The sequence below is a fragment of the Mirounga angustirostris genome, unplaced genomic scaffold, assembly GCF_029215605.1.
Source record: "Mirounga angustirostris isolate CCGP_5_RB_7025 unplaced genomic scaffold, mMirAng1.0.hap1 SCAF_4, whole genome shotgun sequence".
Lineage (NCBI taxonomy): Eukaryota > Metazoa > Chordata > Mammalia > Carnivora > Phocidae > Mirounga > Mirounga angustirostris.
Window position 1 is genome coordinate 9,842,510 of NW_026991712.1, and position 22,907 is coordinate 9,865,416.

Here is a 22,907-nt window from a genome sequence, read left to right on the forward strand (position 1 = left end):
CACACAACAGACACTCGATAGATATAGCTGCTCTTCGCACGTACCTCGAGGTGCTGCTCCCTGAAGAAATGTTAGTCTCCTTCGCCACACTTTCTGTGTCCCTAGTCCTCCATGCCTCAGAGTCCAGGTCAGTGGGTGGCCCACACGAAGGGGCCTGGAGCAGGGCAGGCTCTGGGTGGCTTCGGTCAGGGCAGAAAGAGAAGCCGTTCCCACCCAGCACCCCATGGAGCTCACGTGTCACTTCCTCCGTTGAAGGGGCTTCTGTGAGAGCAGAGCCCATTCCGCTGTGCACCGGACGGATGGCTCCGTCAGTTTCCACGAGGATCCCTACCAGGCCTCTTATTTTATTCATGACCCCACATTGGTCTGTGCGAGAGAGGCAAGAGGAAATTTGAAGGATTGCTCTTTCTTGGCATATCAAGAATATCCTTTTTCATTTTTAAATTTTAATTTGTAATCTCAGCCCTTCCATTTCCCAGCTCTGTAACCTTTGACAAACCATTTTCTCTCTCTGCCTCGGTTTCCTCACCTGCAAAAGAGAGATAATCATAGTCTTCATCTCCCAGGGCTAGTGGGCAATGAAATGAGTCAACGTCTTTAAGGGACATCAAGCAGAGCCAGGTACTTACTAAGTGCTCTTAAGTAGTAGTTACTGTTCAGGCTTGAATACTGTTTCAACCTCTACGTGGTACTGTGCTACCTGGCCTGACCTAGAAGAGGAGGTGCTCTCCCTGCCTGCAGTGCCTTCTGGGGAGCTGTGAATTGTCGTGGAGGGAACACCACACACGCACTCGTGCGCACACACACACATGCACACGCACTTGTGTGTAGGCGCTCACAAAGATTAAGTCAGCTCCCAGGTTTTGCAGGTTGGAGCAGATCCTGCTTACCCAAGTGCAGCTCCCACTCCAGGGCCCCTAGGTAGGACCTCCAGTTCTAAGAGGCACAGTTCCTGCTCCCCTCTGCCCTTGTGTCCAGGAGGCTTACACAGCCCGTGGGAGGGACGGACACTAACCACCCACAGGCTTCTGTGTAAGCGACTATTTGCAAATTAAGAACTCCCAAATGGCAGCAGCAAAGCCACCTCCTCCTGGGGTACCACTTGTCTTTAGACCCCTTCCCGGGTCCCAACTTCCGCTTCCCAGAAAGCCCTTTTGCCAGGCTGTTTCTACATTAGCACGAATCCATGTGCGAGGCTCCAAGTTAGGACGCGTGAAATAATCCGTTGTTGTTAAGATGATGATTTGCAGGAACCCTCCTGCTTTCCAGTGGTATTTCCTCCGGAGTGGAAAGAGCCACCGCCACCCTGGAAAAGCAGTGATGCCCACTTCCTTGTATCTCCCAGGTTCACGACATGGGGAAGAAACTGGACTTCCTGGTGGATATGCACCTGCAGCACATGGAAAGGCTGCAGGTGCACGTCACGGAATACTACCCGACCAAGGGGACCTCCTCACCCGCAGACGTGGAGAAGCTAGAGGACAACAGAGATTCGGATCTAAAAACCATCATCTGCAACTATTCCGAGACGGGCCCCCCCGAGGCCCCTTACAGCTTCCACCAGCTGCCCCTCGACAAAGTCGGCCCCTATGGGTTTTTTGCCCACGACCCAGTGAACCTGCCCCGAGGAGGACCCAGTTCTGGAAAGGCTCAAGCAACGCTTTCCACCTCAGCAGCGACATATGCGGAAAGGCCCACCGTCCTGCCGATCTTGACTCTTCTCGACTCCCGAGTGAGCTACCACTCCCAGGCTGACCTGCACGGCCCCTGCTCGGACCGGGTCTCCCCCCGTCAGAGACGGAGCATCACGCGGGACAGTGACACGCCTCTGTCCCTGATGTCGGTCAATCATGAGGAGCTGGAGCGGTCTCCAAGTGGCTTCAGCATCTCCCAAGACAGAGACGATTACGTGTTTGGCCCGAGTGGGGGGTCGAGCTGGATGAGGGAGAAACGTTACCTCGCCGAGGGTGAGACAGACACGGATACGGACCCCTTCACCCCCAGTGGCTCCATACCTCTGTCATCCACAGGGGACGGGATTTCTGATTCAGTATGGACCCCTCCCAACAAGCCCATTTAGAAGGGGTCGTGGCTGAGTCCTCCTTGTAATGTAGACAGACTTTGTATAGCTCACTTGCTCTCACACCTGACACTTGACCGTGAGATCACCAGTGGCTACATCAAACACATGCATGTGTGTGGCGGCCCCCCACCCGGGCAGGGGCTTTTCATGGCCTTCCTCCTCCCCAGGTCACCACAGTGAAGCCGCTTCCTTTTAAGCATGGTTTGCATGACTTTACAATATATAAATGGTACCGCTAATCTCTTCTAGGATACACACTTATCTGCTGTTCTTACTTTAAATCATGATTGGACCAGGACGGGGAGAAATTATTGATGAGCTGTGCTATCTGTCCGTTTGGTTGGCTGCTTTGGGTTTTGGTTTGGTAAGCAGGGAATGTAGTTTAAGTTCTTTCTCAAACCACTGCCCCTTTGTGTAAAAAAGACCAGTAATTATTCTAGAGTAAGCAAATAGTTTGTGAACAAAAATGCATTACATATCAAAGAGGTGGTCAACTGAGCTAAAACACTAGGAAAGGAACAGACGGTCATCACCTATCCAAAACCACGAATTTTTTTGAATTTTTTTTTTTTTTCGGGAAAAACTCTCAAAACCATCTAAAAGCTCTCGAGGGGACCTCACTTGGTCTGCCATTATCTGTGTCCTGCCTGTTCCCTCATCCCTGGTAATCCCAAGTGTAGCATTTCGAGGGAGTTATGACTTGGAGGGGAGAAAATACACAACTTCAAATAGTTTCCAATTTATGTAGCCAAAGATAATGAAATTTATCAGAAGTAGGGTACCCCTCTGGGCAGGAGCTAAGATCAGTGCCTTCAAGATGACGTTTCAACTCACATTCTTCCCCATGGTATTTGTACAAAATATCCATCTCAAATGAAAATTAGAAACCAGAAATTATCTGGTCCAAGTTCTCCTTTGTAAAAATGAGAAACCTTTGGCTCAGGTAGAGACAAGCCTGGGGTCACATCATCGTCCCCTGGAGAGCTGGGACCCAGTCAGCTGACTCGCTCCATGCCCTGGTCTCCTCCTACTACACCACTCTGCCCTTTATAGAGTGGGACCTAAAAATTGTGCCAAGATACCTGGACTCTGTTGTACACAATTTATCCAGCAGGAGGGGGCTGTTTGCTTTTACTGCAAAACATGCTTGCTTGATGCATTGCATTTTGGATCTAGGGGAATAAAACAAGCACTTCAAGCAAGCAAGCTTCAACATTTATTAATATGCAAATGGGAAAAATTTTCAGAACCATCCAGTTTTACTCCTCCAGATTTTTTAAACCACACGTAGCCATAAGATTAACCCAAGTGTAAGCAGAGCCCCTGGAGAGCACTGCCCTAGTGAATAAGTATTAATATTAAGCACAAGCCATCCTCTGGCCTCTTTTGAGGTGTCGCTACTTTCTGAAACACTTTGATGGAAAAGGTTTCTGTTAGGCTTGGGCCAGATTAGCTAAATTACAGCACCACACTATCACTGTCTTGTTCTTATCCCACATCTAAGCACTGGTTGTGGACGGTCGCCATGGTGACCATCAAGATGATCAAAAGGGCCTAACAGTCTACACACAAATGCCGCTGATGTTCTCCTCACAGTCTTGTCAAGCAGTGGTAGCTGGGACAGACATCTGGTTTGTGGTTTCATCATGACGTGATGCAGGAACCTTATACTTTGTTGGAGCGAAGAACTAGTTTCTCAGATCTTGGTTCCTTTCAACCCACAAGTCAACAGGTACTGTGCAAAAGGCTCAGAGTACAATAGTATTGAAGGTGTGGTCCCTGACTTTAGAAATGCACAACCAAAGCCTGCCGTCTCTGGCCCAGGGCAAGCATCGTGAGAGGTAGATGGCATTTTACATGGAGAATCTCACAAATAGAGAGGTGTTGGCATTGAAGTCTAAGGTGGGAAATACACAAGAATGATCACACAATTCAGACCTGAACCCTCCTCCCCTATGGTTTGCCATTTGACCTTCTTGCAATCTGAAGGGCAAACGGAATGGATCATATGCATGAAAGTGCCATTGGAGTTAATGACCTAAGAAATCCTATGCCGCTTCCTTAGGGCTTGATTCTTGCTTCTGACCCGCCTAGAATCTTTTACTACAAGTGATTGAGCTACCTATCATCTAATATGTTACTATGTTTTCTTTATGTACGTGAGTTATTTGAGACAAAAAAAAAATGGAGAATGAATCAAACTCTCCACATATGCACCAATTATTTTTACCTACCTTATTAATATTCTTGCAGAACTGACTGGCCTCAGTATCTTACCAACAGATGCATTTGCCAGGAACTCAGTGGAGTTCTCAGGTGGACAAGTGAGACTTTCTCATCCTCAAGCTAAAAATAGTTACCACGGATCGAAAGTTAGAGGACTGCCTTAGGTTCTTTGAAAAACCTACAAAGGATAAGAGCTTGTATTATTTCTTAAACCATAGGAGGGCAGTCTAGCCTCCCCTGCTGGATCATAAGGCCAGGATGACAGGGATTGACTGGGTTTATGTCAATTACCATCATGTCTCCAACATGTAGTAAGCTGCCATTATCAATGCAGACAAAGACAAAATACATGATCATGAATAACTAAATGATAAGACTTTTTAAGAGCTTTTCTTTCCCATCTAAGAAAAAAGAGAAAAATGACCTTCTGGAATATTCTGCTTTGATACCCCTTTAAAAGGAAAAAAAAAAAAAAAAGGCCATTCCAGAAAAGCAAGCCAAAACTGTTCAAGTTGCCTGCTCACAGACAACATCATCACCTGGCTGGCACTGATGAAGCAGGAATTCAAGGTGTGGGATTGAACTTAAGTTATGGGGAAAAACAACATGTGCCTCCACAAAGATCTTTCTGTCGGACGAAAGAACAACATGATGGAAAAATCCAACAGAACTGGTTAATAATGTGGCCCAAGATCATCCTACTTCAGGTATACCAGTGGTCCTGAAGCTAGCCGAGGAAACTACAGTAGTTTTAGCAGAATCCCATGAAATCGTGACAAATTAATTCCATTGTAAAAACTAGGAATGATTTCCTCAGGTGGAAGTGTAAGCCCATTATAGGTGTTCTGTCTCTGTGTGTCACAATATGATATAGGAGAACTTTAAGGGGTCATTTTTTAGGAGGATCAAAATGAATGAGATAAAGCTATCTTCCAAATGTTAGGTGAGAGGTGATCGTGTCGGGCTGAGAAGAAAGTACTTGAGATCAAGGGTGCATTTTGACAGTAAAACACTAGCACACAGCAAACATGAAAAGTTTAAGAAAAAGAACTCTGGGAGGAAAAGAAAAAAAACCATCAAAATGAGAAAGTTCTATTCACTGACTATACTTTTTCTGGGAACTGAAAGCTTGGACTTAGTAGATATAACAATGATATAATGAAGCTTTAATTTCAATAAAGGCATCTAGAAAACCCTCAAGATATACCATAGTTCAAGATGAGTTTATTTGTCAATAATGACTGCATTATGCCTTGCCTGTTTTGTGCAGGGCAGTTCCTAGACACTGTAAGTTGAAAGAATAATTACTTGTAGGAAATCCTAATACAATAGGATCTACTCAGAATTTATAAGACCATTCTTCTAAATCCATACCACTCTACTGAGAATGTAATAAAAACATTCATTTGCTTGTTTACAAGATTTACTAAGCACCACTGTCTGCTAGGCACTGTGTAACATCCTGGAAATTCAGAGTTAAGAAAACCACAGTTCCTGCCACCAAAAAGCTAGGAATCTGGAGGCCTCAAATATTGGAGGTCCCTTCAAACTATGTCTACCAGGAATGGAAAGTATCTGATTTTATCCCTGAAGACAACTCTACAGATAGGAGCTCTTCCTCACTTAGAATCAATGGGAGATTGAGCATGGAGAAAAGTGAGAGAAAGAATTCTCCATCAAAATGGTAATGACCCCATCAGCGCAGGAAAGACTGAGTTGTTGAATGAGGACTTTGAGTTTGGGTTCAATGCTTTGGGCTTTAGAGCTCCAAATACACTGTGTACAAAGGAGTTTCTAGAGTATCTGAGAAGGTTCTTGGGAAAAAAACTAGCTTTCTCCTCCTCTCCAAATCCCTATAATGATTGAGTCCAGACAAGAAGCTGGGCTACTTCCATTTCATTGTGTTGACCAAGAGACGCTTATGGTACAAGCCAAGACACATCTATTTCAAGAGAAAGGTGTCACTCTGCCTGTGGGACACTGCTAATAAAATTCTCCTGGAGCAAGAGAAGAAATGTGTTCAGTGGTCTAAGAAGTTAACTGCACTTTGGTCAGTACTGACAAGCACACCCCTGGCTTCCCCCAGAAGATGCCACACAGCTGGCCTTTGTTTTCTGTGAATATGCTCCCAAGGCACTTAGGACCATACGGATTTTCTTTGCTTTCTGAACCTCAGGCATTCTTAGGAATTTGCCTCATGGCCTCACTCATCCTTGAAGGCTCACTTATTTGGGAATGAAATTTTTAAATTTTAATTTTAATTAAATTTAATTAAAATTTTAAATTTTAAATTAAATTTTAAAAGACTAGAAGTCCTTTCTTTGTATCCAAATCATCCAACATTCCGTTACGCTATTCAAAACTGAGCCAACAGTCCCCTCAACAAGTCCCCTAACCTGATGCCCAGGTGAGAACATGCTAGGGACCAGGCTATCTCCATAGCTTTAGTGGTTTGGGAAACCAGCAGTAGGAATCTCAGAGATAGGAAGGATATAGATATGACCTGGATGAAAATTTGAGTTTTAGGACTCTCACAAGTGTTTGACTTTCTTGGTCTGTTTTGATTTTCAAATGGAACAATTGGTATATGTAAAGACCCCAGTACAGTGGTGGCTGGAGACTGTCACACGTATCCTTTTTTAATACTGTGTGTGGAGTCCACTGCCTCAGTCCTCAGTATTACTTATGAACTCCAAATTTACCCCCAGAAAATCTTTTTCTTGGAAAAAGAGTAGTGGAAATGCCATACCGATTCAGGCACTTTTATGGGGGCTTTTTCTCAAAAAGTACATCTCTATAAATGAAACAAGGAATGGCAGGAATGTTGGAATGAAGGTGGCAGGACTGTTGGATTGCACTGGCTGGGTTGTGGCAGTTCCACTGGACCCACAATACTGCATGTTGCACCATTCTCTCAAAGGATGATCTGTAGGAGGCGAAGTCAAGTAGCAGGAACCATTAAATATGAAGGAACTAGTGGTTGCGATGAGCAAAGTTAGCATGCCACGATGTCTGTCAGACAACACCCTAGCAATGAATGGAGAACTTCCAGAAGAAAGAGTTCAAGCTCGCTCAAACTCTCCCCAGGGGAATTTGTTCCCAGCTTCTAACAACCTCAGCTTTGTTATCCCTGTAGGAAAATTGTGACTAGTGGCTTGCTTCATTGTCACAGATGCAGGGAGATACAGTTTTATAGATTCCTAGATGCTCAGAGCAAGAACAAACCTTGATCACCAAGAACAACCACCTCTCTTCTTAGATCAGGAAGCAGAGGTTCAGCATAAAGGGAATCACACTAGTCGCCCAGTGGCTGAAGGGGTGATTGGGTGGCAGAGTGACTCAAGAACCCAGGTCTCCTAACTCCTGGTCCAGATATTGGAGATCAAAAACTGACAGTCACATAGCAACTGAGAAGAAAACATTGTGGGTTGGCCCAGGAGATGGAGAACTTCCTGGCCCACTAGAGAAACTGCTAAACCAGACACATTTCTGGAATATGATTGATCTCATGCCTTTAAAGGCAATGTTCCTTCTCCCCAAATCCTGCTGACCTCCAAAGGCCTGGCACAAACCACTGCTTCCCTGTGCAGGTGAAAAAAGGAATGAAGAACAACCTCATGGCCATGCAGGCATTCCCCTCCACTTCTCTGACCTCTGCTACTTTGTCCCCTCCTTGTCCCACCAAGCCTGGACTGGTTCAGCAATTTGGCCCAATCACTTAAACTCATTCAGCTCCAGAGCCATGCCTCAGGTGGTATCCTCATCTATAAGCCAATCCTTTTGCAGGATTTTGCCTTGAAAAAAAAGTTAGTGGGTTTGATTTTAGAAAATAGGATGTGATTTCTTTGGGGATCAATATGACCCCAAGGCATTAGTTCTACTAAGGTGTCCATTCACGGTGGGATCCCTGGGTCTCATGCCTTGTTTCTCCTGCTTTGTCCAAGAGAATGCCCATCTTTGCTGGGTCACAACTGGTACTCTTGGCTTGTCACCTAAAACTACAGAAAAGCAGACAGGATTCAACTTAAGACATCTTGTGTAACTGGGAAATTATTTTAGAAAGTAAACTGGCCTCCCTGTTGGCTCAAATGAGAATTAACATGGTTTCCACTTACGCTGTGCTGTGCTTGGGACAAATTTGCTAGAATTTGGCAAGGCTCCCCAATAGCCCTTGCTAAACTCCTAGAAGGATGTTCAGGTCTTCTGAATCAGACTGAACCAGAAACTCCTAAGGCAAAGTCAGAAAGGTGGCAGTAATTTTAGACTACCAGTCTACCTGTCTTCTTAGCCTCTAAATAGCCCCATTCTGGGGAAATAAGTCAAACATGGGCTCTATATAAGAATAACCTGAGTGTAACTTGTAATTAAGCAGTCAAAAGCCTGGCCTAGTGCTTAGGAATATATGTGTAATTCCTCTTAGATGTGTCAAATTGACTACAACCTGATGCCTGAGAGGAGTGAAAAATGGGAACATGTTTTCTTCCAATGTCTCACTCTGCCCACAAGACGGGTCCGGGAAGGAGAGAGAAACTTACCCTAAGCTGTCTTTGTGAGTTGCATGTGATGTGATGGTTCTCTCTCTTGGACTTCCCATGGTCCTCACCACAACCCCTTGTGGGCGGTGTTAATGTCTCCATCGTAGAGTTGAAGAAACTGAACCTGAGGGGGGAAATGCCTTGCCAAAGGCCACACACTATAGAAGTAGAGCTGCGATTGTAACCAAAGCTCATACACCTTCAAAGATTATTCACCTATCTCATCTCCCAGGCCAGTGGAAATGCTCCCACATCATGCCCTCTAGTCGTCCCCCATACCTTGCCCTCCTATGCCCAGTGGACTTTATAGTAAAACAGTCAGACCCATCGGTTCCCCGGAGAGAACCAATGTCAGCTGCTCCACTCAGCTAATCAGTGGGTCCTACCTGTTCCTTTGAGTAGGTTCACAATTCAGCTGTCAGTGGCAGAAAATAATGCTGCATAAATTTTTCACTTTGTTCATAGTGGAATCCATTAGTTCTTGGAGTTTGGCGTGGCTGCAGATAATCCCACAAACGCCCCTTGTTCTCTGCCCTGCACCCCCACCCCCCACCCCGAGGATCTCCTGTCATTGATTTATCCAAACAAATTCAAATGTCTTCCTGACTTTGGTCTTCTGTCCTGAGGCTGGACCCTTATTTCAGACCTTGGAAATTCTGCAGAGATTGGTGAGTCTGCAGAAACATTCTTTAGGAGGCCAAAAGCTCACAACAGTTGTGTTTCTCTTACTCAATATTAAAAATATAACAGTTCCCCAGTGAGAAGTCAACCTGATCTGGTAATTAGGCCCCATTTCCCCTCTGAACACTTTTCCAAGGGAAGGGAGAGCAGCTCCACCTTCCATGTTCCTGGGAGGGTTAAGAATGCACGTGGGGAGGACTACGTCCAAGATTGGTGGCAGCCATGTTCCAAGCATCAGAGATCTTACTGTTGGAGACAGAAGGCAGGCTCTGCCCCATCTTAAAAATCACCTTAGAAAGATGGGCCTACTTCATCAGATCTGTCAATCATTTCCTATTTTAAAGAGAAAAATGCTCTCTACATTTCTTTCAATGGGATATGGCTATTCTTCTTTTTCTTTTTTTCTTTTTTCCTAATGTAGCAGTGATGGAAAACACCAATCTCTGCAGAGCAGATTGAGGTTTCCAGTGACAAGAATCCATTGTATTTGATTTGGGATTGTATTTTCTTTAACCCCCTTTAACGGCATAGAATTCTGGTGCCTTGCTCCCTGAATTTGTCTCCATGCTACAAGTAGGCTTTCTTCACATTCTGGCTTACACGGGAACACGACTATTCCACAAGTGGCCTTTAGTGCTCTTTATAGTATGATTTCCTGTAATTTTTAAACTGTATGTGTAATTTCTATTCTGGCTCTGTCCAATATTTGAACAACTTTACTAGGTTGATTTCCATATATATTATGCAAACACTTCTTACCTGATTTTTTATGTTCTATCTTAAAACAAATACTGCACCACTTATTAATAAATAGACATTTCAATGATCATGGGGCAGAGTGATGTTTGCTTCATTGACAACATGGAGTGACAAGCAGTCTGTTACCAGTTGTGGGAGGGAGTGAAAGAGGAGACGTGAGCATATTAGTAAATGTGAGAAAAGAAGCAATTGAGTGGGAGAGGAGGGAGAGAATAAAGACACAAGAAAGAAACTGATTGATGGAGTAAAGAGTGAAACTCATTATCATGAAAAGTACATGATATGGATTGCATTCTTCCTCAGAAACAGCCCCTATACAGGTTGGAAGTACAGCATTTAGTAAAATATTATCCAATCATCGCAGTTTTAAGACATGATTACTCCCACTTTATAGATGAGGGACTTGAAGCCCAGAAACAAAAAGAGACCTGGCCAGGGTCAGACACTAATAAGGGGAAGAGTCACAATTGGAACCCAGGACCACCTACTTCCAACCCCAAGCCTCATGCTACTGCCTTTGTAGAAGCTTCACCTCCTAAACCATGTGGGAGGAAGAACAAATGAGTGGCTCAGACAGAAAGATGGTGAGGGAGGAAGTCAGGAAAGCTCACATCAGATTGCCTCTCTCTAGTGTCAGTAAGTCGGAAGGGATGTTTTCTCATGAGGAAGGAGTTGGCGTGGGAAACCCTGGGGGGTTACTAAATCTTTTGATGCCTTGGTTCATCATCTGGAAGGTGGAGAATTTGAGTTGATGTCTGTATAGAAGTCAGCGAAGGATCTAAAACAGCAAATGTTCAGTGAGTGACAGTTTTTGACTCTATCCTGTGTCCACATGCCAGGTTGCCTTAATTTGCGTTTCCAAAAGAATAGAGACAAGATGGTGGTTGCAGGGAGTTTATTTGGAAAGTAATCCCAGAAAACACAACTGAGAGAATGGGGAGAGTGGAACAGGGAGGAAGACAAGCCAATAAAGAATGAGCTAATCCCATGGGTAACTGGGCTCAAATTCCACCAAGAACCTCATGAGAACCTGTGTAAAATGTACCAAAAGGTCGTTCTACCTTGGGACAGAATCCAGGGCATTCATACACTGACCCCCATTCTTCCTTGGTTGAGGGTTGTTCCCGGGGTGCTAAATCCCCTACTCTGTCAGGTTTCCCTGTGCTACAGCAGAGCAATCCCCAAAATGCCAAAACCCTAAAGCAGAGGAGCAGAGACACATGGCCAGTGAAGCTGCCAGCGACTGCAGCCTGTCTAGCACAACACAGCAGGTGAACTCAGAGGTGGGCAGAGGACACACAGGGTGGAGTGACAGAAGCATCCGGTACACAAGCCCACTTAAAAACACTACATACACAAAAGCAAGCTAGGTTGCCACAATTCAATCTGTAAATCAAAGGACAAAGTTGCCCAACACTGGGCAAGCTGTTCATGGTGCCCATGAACGTGACTCATTGTTAACATGGTACCTGTAGCCTCCAGGAACCAGGGAAGGTAACCGCTTTTCTTCTAGAAGGTCATCATCCAGCTCCAAGGTCCACATCTGTCATCAGAAAAGCCTGTGGCTGACTTTACAGTTATGAGAAGAGCCTCCACTCTGCAGTGACATACTCCTATCCCAACAAAACTTACCCACCTCCGGTCTCATGCAACTGTATGACAGAGAAAGAGCATGAAAATTATATCCCTGAGAAAATCTCTTTCCATCTGTACAAATGAAGCAATGGCCCATTCATAGCCCAGCATCCCAGATACTCCTGGGAGCCAGGTATCATTCCTACTAATGTCAGCTCCCAACAATGAGCTTGGCCATCAAATTGTTGTGGGACCCAGTGGCTTCCCCTCACTGAAGCCGTGTAAGGTATCCCCCCTGAGAAAAGTCCAATTGTCTTTGGATCCTGCCTCCACATCAAGTATGAAAACATTCCCAGCAGTTCATCATCTGGTTCTGGGCAGGTCAGTGTCAGGCCAGTGAAGGGCAAGGGAATTAGCAGAGGGAACAGGAGTCAGAGATGAAATTAGAGAAGCAGCAAGTCAGGTTGTGAATGGCCTCCTGGGCCATTATAAGGACATTTGCTTTCACTCAGAGTCAGATGGGAAGTCACTGCAAGGCTTTGAGTAGAGGGGTGACTAGACCTGATTTATGCTAAAAAGAGATTTTCTGGCCGCTATATTGAGAATCCACTAACAGAAGAAAGGGCAGAAGCAAGGAGGTTAATCAGAGGCCACACCACATTAGTAATAATCCAGGTGAGAGCCGAGAGTAGCTTGGACCAGAGCGGCAGTGCCGGAAGTGGTGAGAATGTTTAGAATCTGGATATATTTGAAGTCAAAAAGGCAAGGTCTGCTGATGAATTGAATATGAGGTGTGACAGAAGCAGAAGAATCCAGGGTGATTATAAAATTCTTTATTGAGTACCTGGAAGAATGAAGGTATCATTAACTGAGATAGGAGTAGATTGGGGAAGGGGCCGGTTTTGTAATAAGGACATGAATTTATTTTGCTTTTTTAAGTAGGCTCCACACCCAGCATGGAGCGCAGTGAGGGGCTTGAACTCACGACCCTGAGTTCAAGACCTGAACTGAGATCAAGAGTCGGATGCTTAACCGACTAAGCCACCCAGGTGCCCCGAATTTGGCTTTTTACATGTTAAATTTGAGATGCATGTGGGGCATCTAGTGGAAATATTTTATACATGGTTGAGTGTGTAGTGAAGGAGATTCTTAGGGGCTGAAGCTGCATCTCTGTATCTGTCATCTATTGATTAATCGATCAATCAATCGATTCAACAACATGTAGATAGCATGAGACAAGATGACATCCCCAAGCGAGCAAGTGTAGAGAGAAGAAAGAAGATATCCAAGGACTTGTACCCTGTAATGTCCAGCAGTCAGGGAGGTGAGGGGGACCCAGCCAGGGGGGCTGAGCAGAGCAGTTGATGAGAGAGAAGAAAACAAGGAGGGTGTGATGCTGGGGATGCCGAGTGCAGACCTGGTCTCGAGGAGCAAGGGGTCGACTTGTGGCACCAAGTGCTACTGAGAAGTTGAGTGAGAGGAGGAGTTGGCCTTGTGGAGGTCATGGTGACCTTGACAAGGTCAGTCCTGCTGGGATGCTGGTCTCATGCCCAACGGGAGTGGCCTTGAGAGAGAGGAGGTGAACGGGAGCTTCGAGTAGAGACATCCCGCAGTGACCATTTCAGGAGTGCAGTTCCATGTGTCCATGGAACACCGTTGGGCAGCCATCATCCCATCCACCTCCAGAACTCTTTTCATCTTGTAAAATGGAAACTCTGTCCCCATTAAACACTAACTCCCCATTCCCCCTCCCACAGTCCAGCAACCCCTATTCTGCTTTTTGTCTCTATGATTTTGACTAGTCTAGGGGCCTCATGTAAGTGGAATCATGCAATATTTGTCTTTTTGTACTGCATTTTTAAGAATCCGAAAATGAGGCTCAGAGAGGTTAAGCAGCTGACCAAGGCCACAGAGCTTTCTAATCACAGAAGCCAGACCACGGCTATGGCTTTTTTTCCCCCACCTCACCCAGAAGTTTCATTGTAAGCACAACAGGCATGTCTCACAGGAATCAGCCAAAAGTGGGGAAATGCGATCTTTCTAGGCAGATAATGGTAACAATGATCAAATGTTTGCCAGCAACCAGGTGTTGTAAGCTCTTTCCTTGTGACCATTCAATCCCGATAACCTTCTGCGGAGGCTACTGTCGTGATCTCCGTTTCACAGATGAAAACAGTGACTTGGAGGTAACTGATGTCCCCAAACTGAAATGTACAAGCCTGGAGAGCAGGAGTTCTCCACCTGCTTATTCAGAGCTGGGTCCCGACACCCCGAACAGGTGAAACAAGTCTCCTATGTTACTCTTGTAGACAGGGTTTGGCCTCGTCCCTCTCCAACAACACCCCCACCTCTCGGCACCTCCTGAGAGCGTTCCAGCCAGCCTGAACCATCTGCCTTTTCTGCTTGCTCCGAGGCTGTGCTAATGTCCGCGGTCTCTGTGCAGCTCCTGCCTCCGGCCACCACAGCAGCAGTCCCTGGGGGCTCGTCACAAATGGCCCCGGTCAGACCAGACCCTGAAACTCTGGGGACCACACCCAGCAATCTGGATTTTAACAAGCCCTCCAGAAGATTCTTTTCTTTTTTAAGATTTTATTTCTTTGTTTGTTTGTTTGTTTGTTTTAGAGATGGGTAGGGGGAGGTGTAGAGGGAGAGGGACAAGCAGACTCCACGCTGAGCGAGGGCCCAATGCGGGGCTCGATCCCACAACCCTGAGATCATGACCTGAGCCAAAATCAAGAGTCGGGACACTTAACTGACTGAGCCACCCAGGCGCCCCCTCCAAAAGATTCTAATACACATCAAAGTCTGCGAAATCACTACTCTCCCCCACTCTTTAGCTCTGAAATATTTATCCTGCATGTGTCATTTAAAATCATGGCCCTTCAGGAAGCTTTCCTTGACATACTTTAGATCAAGTGTGGTGGCCCTCTCCAAAGCTGTCACACTCCTGTGTGTCCCTGCTCATGCTGCATTGTAATCATCCATGACTCATAGACAGTGAGCTCTCTGGGGGCAAGGACAGAGAACTGTCCACCCTTGTGTCCATAGTCCTTAGCATGACACCTGCCTTGAGGAGGAGCTCAAGGAACATTGAGTGAAAAAGAGAAACCCAATGAGTCCCTTCCAGCATCTACATTCCAGGAATCATTTAAGATGCAGACTGAATAGGGCAGAGTAATAAATAAAAGGTGATAGGCCCAGAAAATAAAAAGGGCTATTAATAGGAGTTCTCTGAGAGCCAAATGAAAAACCAAGGGCAGAAAACAAACATTCATGCACTCAGTTGTCAAACTGCTGGTTGTCATGTGTCTGTCGGACTCCAGGGTGGGGGCTGAGGGTGCAGGACACTTGAAGTACAGGGGTACCTGCCCTGAAGGTGTGTACAACCTCCTGAGGGGGACAGACAAGCAAACAGATCACCCCCGTACAGCAGGCTAGGACGAATATGAATGCAATACCCTTAATGGGATGGGAGGGTATCCGAGAAAGCTTCCTGGTAAAGGGGATGTTTGAGGTGAAGATAAAGAGGATGAGGTGAGGCTCAATCCCAGAACCCCAAGATTGCCCAGCAAGAAGTCAGCTTGTCCTTCGCTCTCTTCCTCTGCCCCTCCCTCCCCCCTGCTCTTGCTCTCTCTCTCTCTCTCTCTCAAATAAATAAAATCTTTGGGGAAAAAAAGAAGAAAAAAGAGAAGAGGAAAAAAAGGATGAGGTGAAGTTTGGGGTGTGGGTAGATGCAAGGAGCAAGTAGCAGCCGAAGGCCTATTTTAAAAGCATGAATTAGATCATGTCTCTCTTTTGCTTAAACCCTCCCACAGCTGTTTCCAACAGCTAAATTAAATCCCAATCCCTCACCCTGGCCCACAGGGCTTCCTAATTCTCTACTAACACCTCATGCTGCTTTCTCCCTTGCTCATAGCCGACCAGCAAGAGGAAGGCCCACGGGAAGGGGTTTGAGTAAGAAGCCCAAGCTGTCTGGTGTTGATGGAGAAGAACGTGTGAGGTCAGGGGTGACAGAGATAGGAGGGGGAGGGGGCCGGTGTCTGATTGTGGGGAACTCTGCACGGGTCAGACTAGCACACCCAGGCTTCATCTGAGAGGGGATGAGGTGCCAGTGAAGGGGGGAGTGACATGGTCAGTTTTGTGGTCTGGGAAAATCACTTCGATTTTCGACAGCGGCATTATCCAACATGGTAGCCACCAGCCATGGTGGCTATTGAGTCTTTAAAATAAGACTAGTCCAAATTGAGAAAGGCTGTAAGTACAAAATACACACCAGCTTTTGAAGACTTAGTACAGAAAAATCTTATTAATGATCGTTAATATTGATTTTAATGTTGAGATACTATTTTAGAGATATTGTGTTAACTAAAATACATTCTTAAAATTAATTTCACCTGATTCATTTTTACTTTATAAATGTGGCTATTAGAAGATTTTAGATATTATTTTTATTTTTCGACAGAGAGAGAGACAGCGAGAGAGGGAACGCAAGCAGGGGGAGTGGGAGAAGCAGGCTTTCCGCCGAGCAGGGAGCCCAATGTGGGACTTGATCCCAGGACCCTGGGATCGTGACCTGAGCCGAAGGCAGATGCTTAATGACTGAGCCACCCAGGTGCCCCTAGAAGATTTTAAATTGCATGTGTCGTTTGCATTATATTTCTAATGGACAGAAATAGGGAGGATGGATCAAAAAGGAGAAAGAACAGTTAGGAGATTTTTATCAAATGTCTAGCTGAATAATAATTGATTTATTCACTCCTTCGATGAATATTTATGTCAAGCATTGCACTAGATCCTGGAACATCGTGGTGAATATGAAAGAGGAGGGCCCTGAGCCCATGAATCTGACATCTCTGGCAGGGAATCAGACCATAATCAAGCCAATAAATAAACAGAATAATTAGAATGTATAATGATAAGCAGAGTAATTACAAGAGCATCCTTTGGTGACACACACTCCATTGTAGGCAGTATTTACACTGATAACTGAAGGCTAGGAAGGGGTCAGGCCTTAGAGAAGGCAGGGGAAGGGCATTCCAATTAGAGGGAACAGCAAGGGAGAAGTATCTGGGGCTGTCACTCCAAGGCTATGAACAAGGGAAAAAGTACTGTGAGATGCAGCTCAAGACTTAGGAAGAGGGGAGCCATGTGAGCCCTTGTGGGCCAGGGCAAAGAGGTGGAATTTTATTCCAGGTACTGGGGAAAGCTATGGGAGAATTTTAAGCAAGATTGTGACCTGATCCGATTCATGCTTTAGAAAGATTTCTCTGATCACATATTTGTTGTTCTGTGGATATGAAATGTCCAGGAAGGGCCAATCTACAGGAATGAAACGTAGATGGTTGCCTGCAGCTGGGGTAGAGGTAGGAGGATTAACCATACATGGGCACAAAGAATCTTACTGGGGTGACAAATATGTTCTAAAACTAGATTGTGGTGATGTTAGGCAACTTGTTAAATTACCTAGAAGCCATTGAATTGTACACTGAAAATGGGTGGATTTAATAGTATGCAAATTGTGCCTCAGCAACGTTGTTTAAAACAAGATCTCTCTGGCTGATAGAAGGCAAATTTGTTCAGGGAAGCAAGGGGTGGTACAACAGGGTGACAACTTAACAGAAGAGCCAGCAGTCTAGACAAGACAAATCAACCTTGAACTTGGGTGGTAAGAGTGGGAGGAATCTGACTCTGCAGGTGCTTCCAGGCCTGAGGTCAGCAAACATTTCCTGTAAAGGGCCAGACACTCAATATTTCATGCTGGGTGGGCCATCCGTCTCTGCCACAACTCCTCAACTCTGTCCCTTTTAGCACAAACGCAGCCTCGGACAGCATGTAAATGAATAAGTGTCGCAATGTGCCAATAAAACTTCATTTGTGGACACCAAAATGTGAATTTCCTATCGTTTTTACAGGTCACGAAATACTGTTCTTTTTATTTTTTTTCAACCATTTAAAAATGTAAAACTATTTCAGGCATTATAAAAACACGGAGGGGGTGAGGCTTGCCTGCCCTGCTCTGGGCACCTGCTAAAATTGACCAACAGGACCGAGCCATTTCTTCACAAGACTTGCGCTGGCCTGCATGCCAGGTGATGCATGGCTAACAGACCTTTACAACAGGAAGGGAAAATCATCACCTAGTGATCCTGTTCTGCTCCTTCAGTACACGTAATTACTGTCAGAAGAGGCTTCCCATCCCACGCTGAATCAGTGCATTGTCGTTCTGCTCACGGAGCCTATTCAGCCCTTAGTAAAGGCATTTTTTTCCGACGGGGTTGATCCTGTTTCACCGCCCTGAGTTCTTGGTAGGATTATTATTTCTTTTTCTTTTTTTCTTTTTTTTTTTTCCTGAAGGATTTAAAGCAAAGTTATCAAGCTTTTCCCCACCCCCATCCTCTGTGTCTTTCACTAAGAACTCATATAAACCCCACAGCTCTGACTTAGCTGTTAATCTTTCTGACTGCTTAAATTCTTTGAAGTCATTTATCCTGCTCAGGAGACAGGTAAGTCATATATTGTAGATACTTTAAAACCCTTTGGTTTCCTCTCTTCCCCAAAGCATGAAACCAGATAAGGGATGCCTCTGCTCTCATTCCCCAGCTCTGGGTTCCTGCTTGCTGAATGACAGAAGTTTCTATCACCCACTATCTACATTGCACTTAAACTAAGACTCCACCCCTTGATCACTGTCTCTGGTTTTTTTCCCTTAAGCTGTTGATTAGAATCTTAATGCAGTCATCTGCTGGGATGGCCTGTCCTCACATCTATGATAAAGGAAACATCATCTTTAATCCAAAAATATTGGAATGAGGATAAAAGAATGCCCTAAAAACTGTCTGATAGCAAAGCAACAGCTAAAAATTATCCTTTCTTAGTCAGTGGCCAGCCAATCAGAGACCTGGGTGGCAAAACAGATGGGGGTTTCAGTCCTGGCTTTTCGGCTGCGTTCTGTTGGGCCAGTCGCTTGTCTGAGCCTTGGTTTCCTCAAACATATCAGACAGTCAACAAATATTAGATTCTTCACTTCTTTTTCTGCATTAACTCTTCTTGCAGAGGCAGTAGCTCGCCTTCTGGGGTTGTCTCCTGGGCCTTAGAGCCGACTGCCTGCCCAAGTGTGAAGCCAGCTGCACTCAGCAGTTTAAGGACCTTGGGTAAGTTGTCTGGCACCCCCAAGCCTCTGGGTCCTCCGCAGAAGAGGGAGCTGATCCTTGTGTGGAAGATTGCCGAGTGAATGGATCATAAGATACTGAGAACCATGAGGCTCTCCCTGTGGCTGACCCAAATGAGGTGGGACTTCTGTGTGAGTTTTTACCTCGCCAGGGAACATGGCATTTATTCTGTATCTGATTGGGCATCTTTTGGCTGCAAAGTGCAGTGGGGAAGGTAGGTTTACTTGGCCGGCCAAACAAACCCTGGTGGATCTGTGATCTTTGTTAACTGGAAGCAACACAATGTTTAATTAAGGCTCCAGCAGGTTTGTTCCCTCCATTCACATTTCGAGCTCCAGGGCTAGTGCCAATAAAATGCAGACATATTATAAATTCACTTGACAAGACTCTTGGGCAGATTCTTGGCTCAGGCATAACAGCATTTCTCATCCCTACTCCCAGGAGCGTGACTGGATTTCTAACCCCTTCCGCCCACCAAAACACTTTGAAATGATCAATTCTGTTTGTTTACCACATCAAGCCTTTCGTGGCACTTAGGGGTGGTATTTAGAAGGGGAAGGTGGTAGAGTGGAACATGGTGAAAAAGGAAACAGACTTTCTTTCATGTCTGAGAGACTTTGGTTCAAAAGAGTGCTCCCACTTAGGAGTCGTCGGACCCCGAGCAGGGGATTCCACCTCTGATCCCTGGGTCCTGCTCTCATATGATGGGAATATCATTGTCTTTCCCAAAAGATGCTTGAGAAGGTAAAATACCAGACATGATGCCCCAGAATTGAGGTTCCATAAGTTACACTGTTGGAGAGGAAACAAATGTTTTCTCTATCCTCTAGGTTCATGGACTGGGGCCATGCAAATTGAACTGACAAATGACATATTAACAAGAGAAAAGGTTTATGTCATATGCATATTATGGGCCTCCCAGAAATGAAATGAAAAGATCTGGTCAGGCCCTGAGGCTTACCCATCATTTTAACAGAAGGATGATAAATTTGTGGGGAAGTGACAAGGAGAGGAAAAGGGTTTTGAGCTCCCAGGGTCCTAAATTGTGGGAAGGTAAAGATCTGGGGAAACAAATGGAAGATAGGGATTATTTTGATGTAAGATAGGGTATGTGTGTGCAGGCCCCTTTTGGTGTGACTTTCCAGGGAGAGGGGATTTATAACAGTCCGCATTGTCAGAAGTTTCTGGTCTTGGGGCACCTGGGTGGCTCAGGCAGTTAAGCATCTGCCTTTGGCTCAGGTCATGATCTCAGGGTCCTGGGATCGAGCCCCATGTAGGGCACCCTGCTCAGCGGGGAGCCTCCTTCTCCCTCTCCCTCTCCTACTCCCCCTGCTTGAACGTTTCTCACCCTCTTTCTCTCTCAAATAAAAAAATAAAATCTTAAAAAAAAATTCTTGTCTTAATCAGATAAGAGAAGCTCTGGGAAGGCTTGTTTCTGCATCTGTTCATTCTCATTGGCCTTCGGTGGCATATTCGGGGGCAGCATATTCTGATCCTTGTCAGCACATTAGTACTGTTGTCAAATTGTCATATGACTAGCTTTTCTGCCAATGTCACTGAAGAAAACAATGATTCTTGAATAATTATCCGATAAGAGCCACGGGGAATGCACTGAAATGATAACTTAGTTTGAGGGTAAATTTTTGGACATCTGATCCAGTCTTTGTAAGATATAACTTTAAGGACTGTATTTCTGTCGGAATGAGGAATCCAGTCTGCCTTGCTTGCTACTGGAGTGCCAATGTCTTTTAAGTACCACGACTTTTACTGGTTAAACATATACATGGCACTTGTTCTGTGGCAGACACTGTTTACCATGTTTTAGTCCTCAGGATAGTGTTGGGTAGAAACTGAGGCACAGAGAGGCTCAGTGACTTGCACAGCTATCGAAAGGCAGGGCCAGGAAGCAAACCCAGGCAGTCGGGCTCCAGGGTCGTGCTGGTGATGCCCTGCATTCCACAACTGTTTTTGAGTGAATGAAGGTCAAGTGCCTTAATCCAGACAGCACCAGTCAATGGCCAACTCAAGATTAAAATCAAGTGTCTCTGACTTAACCCCAGACCCTCCCCCTGCCCTAGAGTGGCCCACGGTGGCCTAGCTCCCCCGGGGGCATCAAGAGAGGCCTGACCTCCTTAGTTTGGCTGAAAGGCAAAATCCAGCCAGTTCTGCTTGTGTAAGCTGCAGGGTGGACAGAGCCTCCCCGGCCCCACGAACCACTGTATGCAGCCTACATCTCTCTCCATCTTCTCACTGCTCTTTCTGGGGTCCAATGGGGCTAAAAGCAAAAGGCAGCAATGTGGAAATGCTAGAACAAGGAGAGAGAGCTATCTGAAGGCTAGAGGGTCTGACACTCACAGTTCTCAGCTCACGTGTTCAATCCACAAATTCTGTTTAGTGCAGCAGAGACCTCCCTGAGCAATACTCCTGGCTCAGTGCCACATCCAGCCTGCGGTAAAAGCAAGTTCTCTTTAATAAAACTCTCCCACTTTCCAAACTAGGGTAGTTCCAAATACCACCTGAGATATATGAAAAAAATTGTCCATTGTTTATCTCAAATTCAAATGTAACTAGGTGTCCTGTATTTTCATTTGCTTGATTTGGAAAACCCACTCCAAACACATAGCTTATTGAACCAATTGAGCTGATTGAGCTGATTGAGCCAGTTTTGGCCAATGGTCAAAAATAAAAAACTAGACAGAAGGAAAAAGACATTTTTCTCCAAGAAAAAAAAAATCAATAAAAAATGCATTCTTAAGGTAACAAATATTAGCGTGTTTATCCGTCGTAAATGGAAGACAGTGGTTAACACAGTGAAGCAGGAGTCAAAAAAGGGAAATGTATCCATTATATAGATACAGATAATTATTTTTCAACTATATATTTGTACCTGTTCACACCTCTGCTATGATGTGGGGCCCCAGGATGGAGATGGAGGAGTGGGAGAGGGAGGAAGAGAAAAGAGAAAAAGACAAGAGAACGAAAAAGGAATTAGGATTCCTAAGTATCTACCCTAGTCCAGAGATGGCGCTAAGGGCCATATTTCTTGATCTCGTTTAATCTTCATGAAATATCTTCAAGGTGGCTATGACTCTGTCCATTTTACACACAAGGCTCAGAAAGGTGAGGTGATGTTTCCATAGCAGTTGAGGTGCCAGAGGAAAGAATCCTCACGTAGTTTGCCATGTTGCCTGCCCACCTCACCCCCGTACCCTTTTGTTGGAGAGTGTGCTAAGTCCTGGACTCAGCAGCCTGTCTGTCTGTCTGTCTCTCTCATCCCCATTGTAAATCTCGCTATGGAGAATATAGCTCAGTTGGCCTTGAGTGTGAATTAATCGCTCGTGTGTCCATCTCCTCTAAGTTATAGATCAGCCTGAGGAAAGGGGCATGTCTGATCTGTCCCTGTGTCACCAGCCAGCACACAATGACTGGTATACGTGTTGAACACCTACTATGTGCCTGACACTGGGTAAAATGCTTTGGACTCATTAGCTTAAATCCTCACAAAGACCCAGTGAGCTAGGTTTCTTATCCCCATTTTGCAGATGAGGAAAGCAGATTCAGAGAGTAAACATATTTATGAGAGTAAGAGGACTACAAGAAAGCCCTAATCTCTCGCCCCCTGGTAAGGACTCTCTCTGTCCAGGGTGGCATTTAGAAGCAATGCCATTCTAGTATCTACCCATAATTCAAAAGCAATTTAAATGTTTACGAGGATATTTCAAGAAAATTCCAAAGGTGGTTCCATCCTAAACGGACAGCAGAACTTCTTCAAATACATTTTGCTACAAAGATGCTCAGTTCCTGGGACATTTTCCCAACCCCAGGGCGCTTTCTCTTGACTTTTCTCCTTCTCTCCAAGGTCTATTCCATTCTCTACCA

At 45.2% G+C, this 22,907-nt stretch overlaps 1 protein-coding gene across 1 annotated transcript in view; it reads left to right on the top strand.

The window, feature by feature from the left end:
• The window catches only part of KCNQ3 (potassium voltage-gated channel subfamily Q member 3), a 311,482-nt gene extending 301,142 nt beyond the window's left edge, over positions 1-10,340 (top strand). The window contains exon 15 of the mRNA XM_045895863.3: positions 1,346-10,340. Within this exon, the coding sequence (XP_045751819.2) occupies positions 1,346-2,080 (735 nt within the window). The 3' untranslated portion in view covers positions 2,081-10,340. The remainder of the gene's footprint in view (positions 1-1,345) is intronic.
• Positions 10,341-22,907: the final 12,567 nt, after the last annotated feature.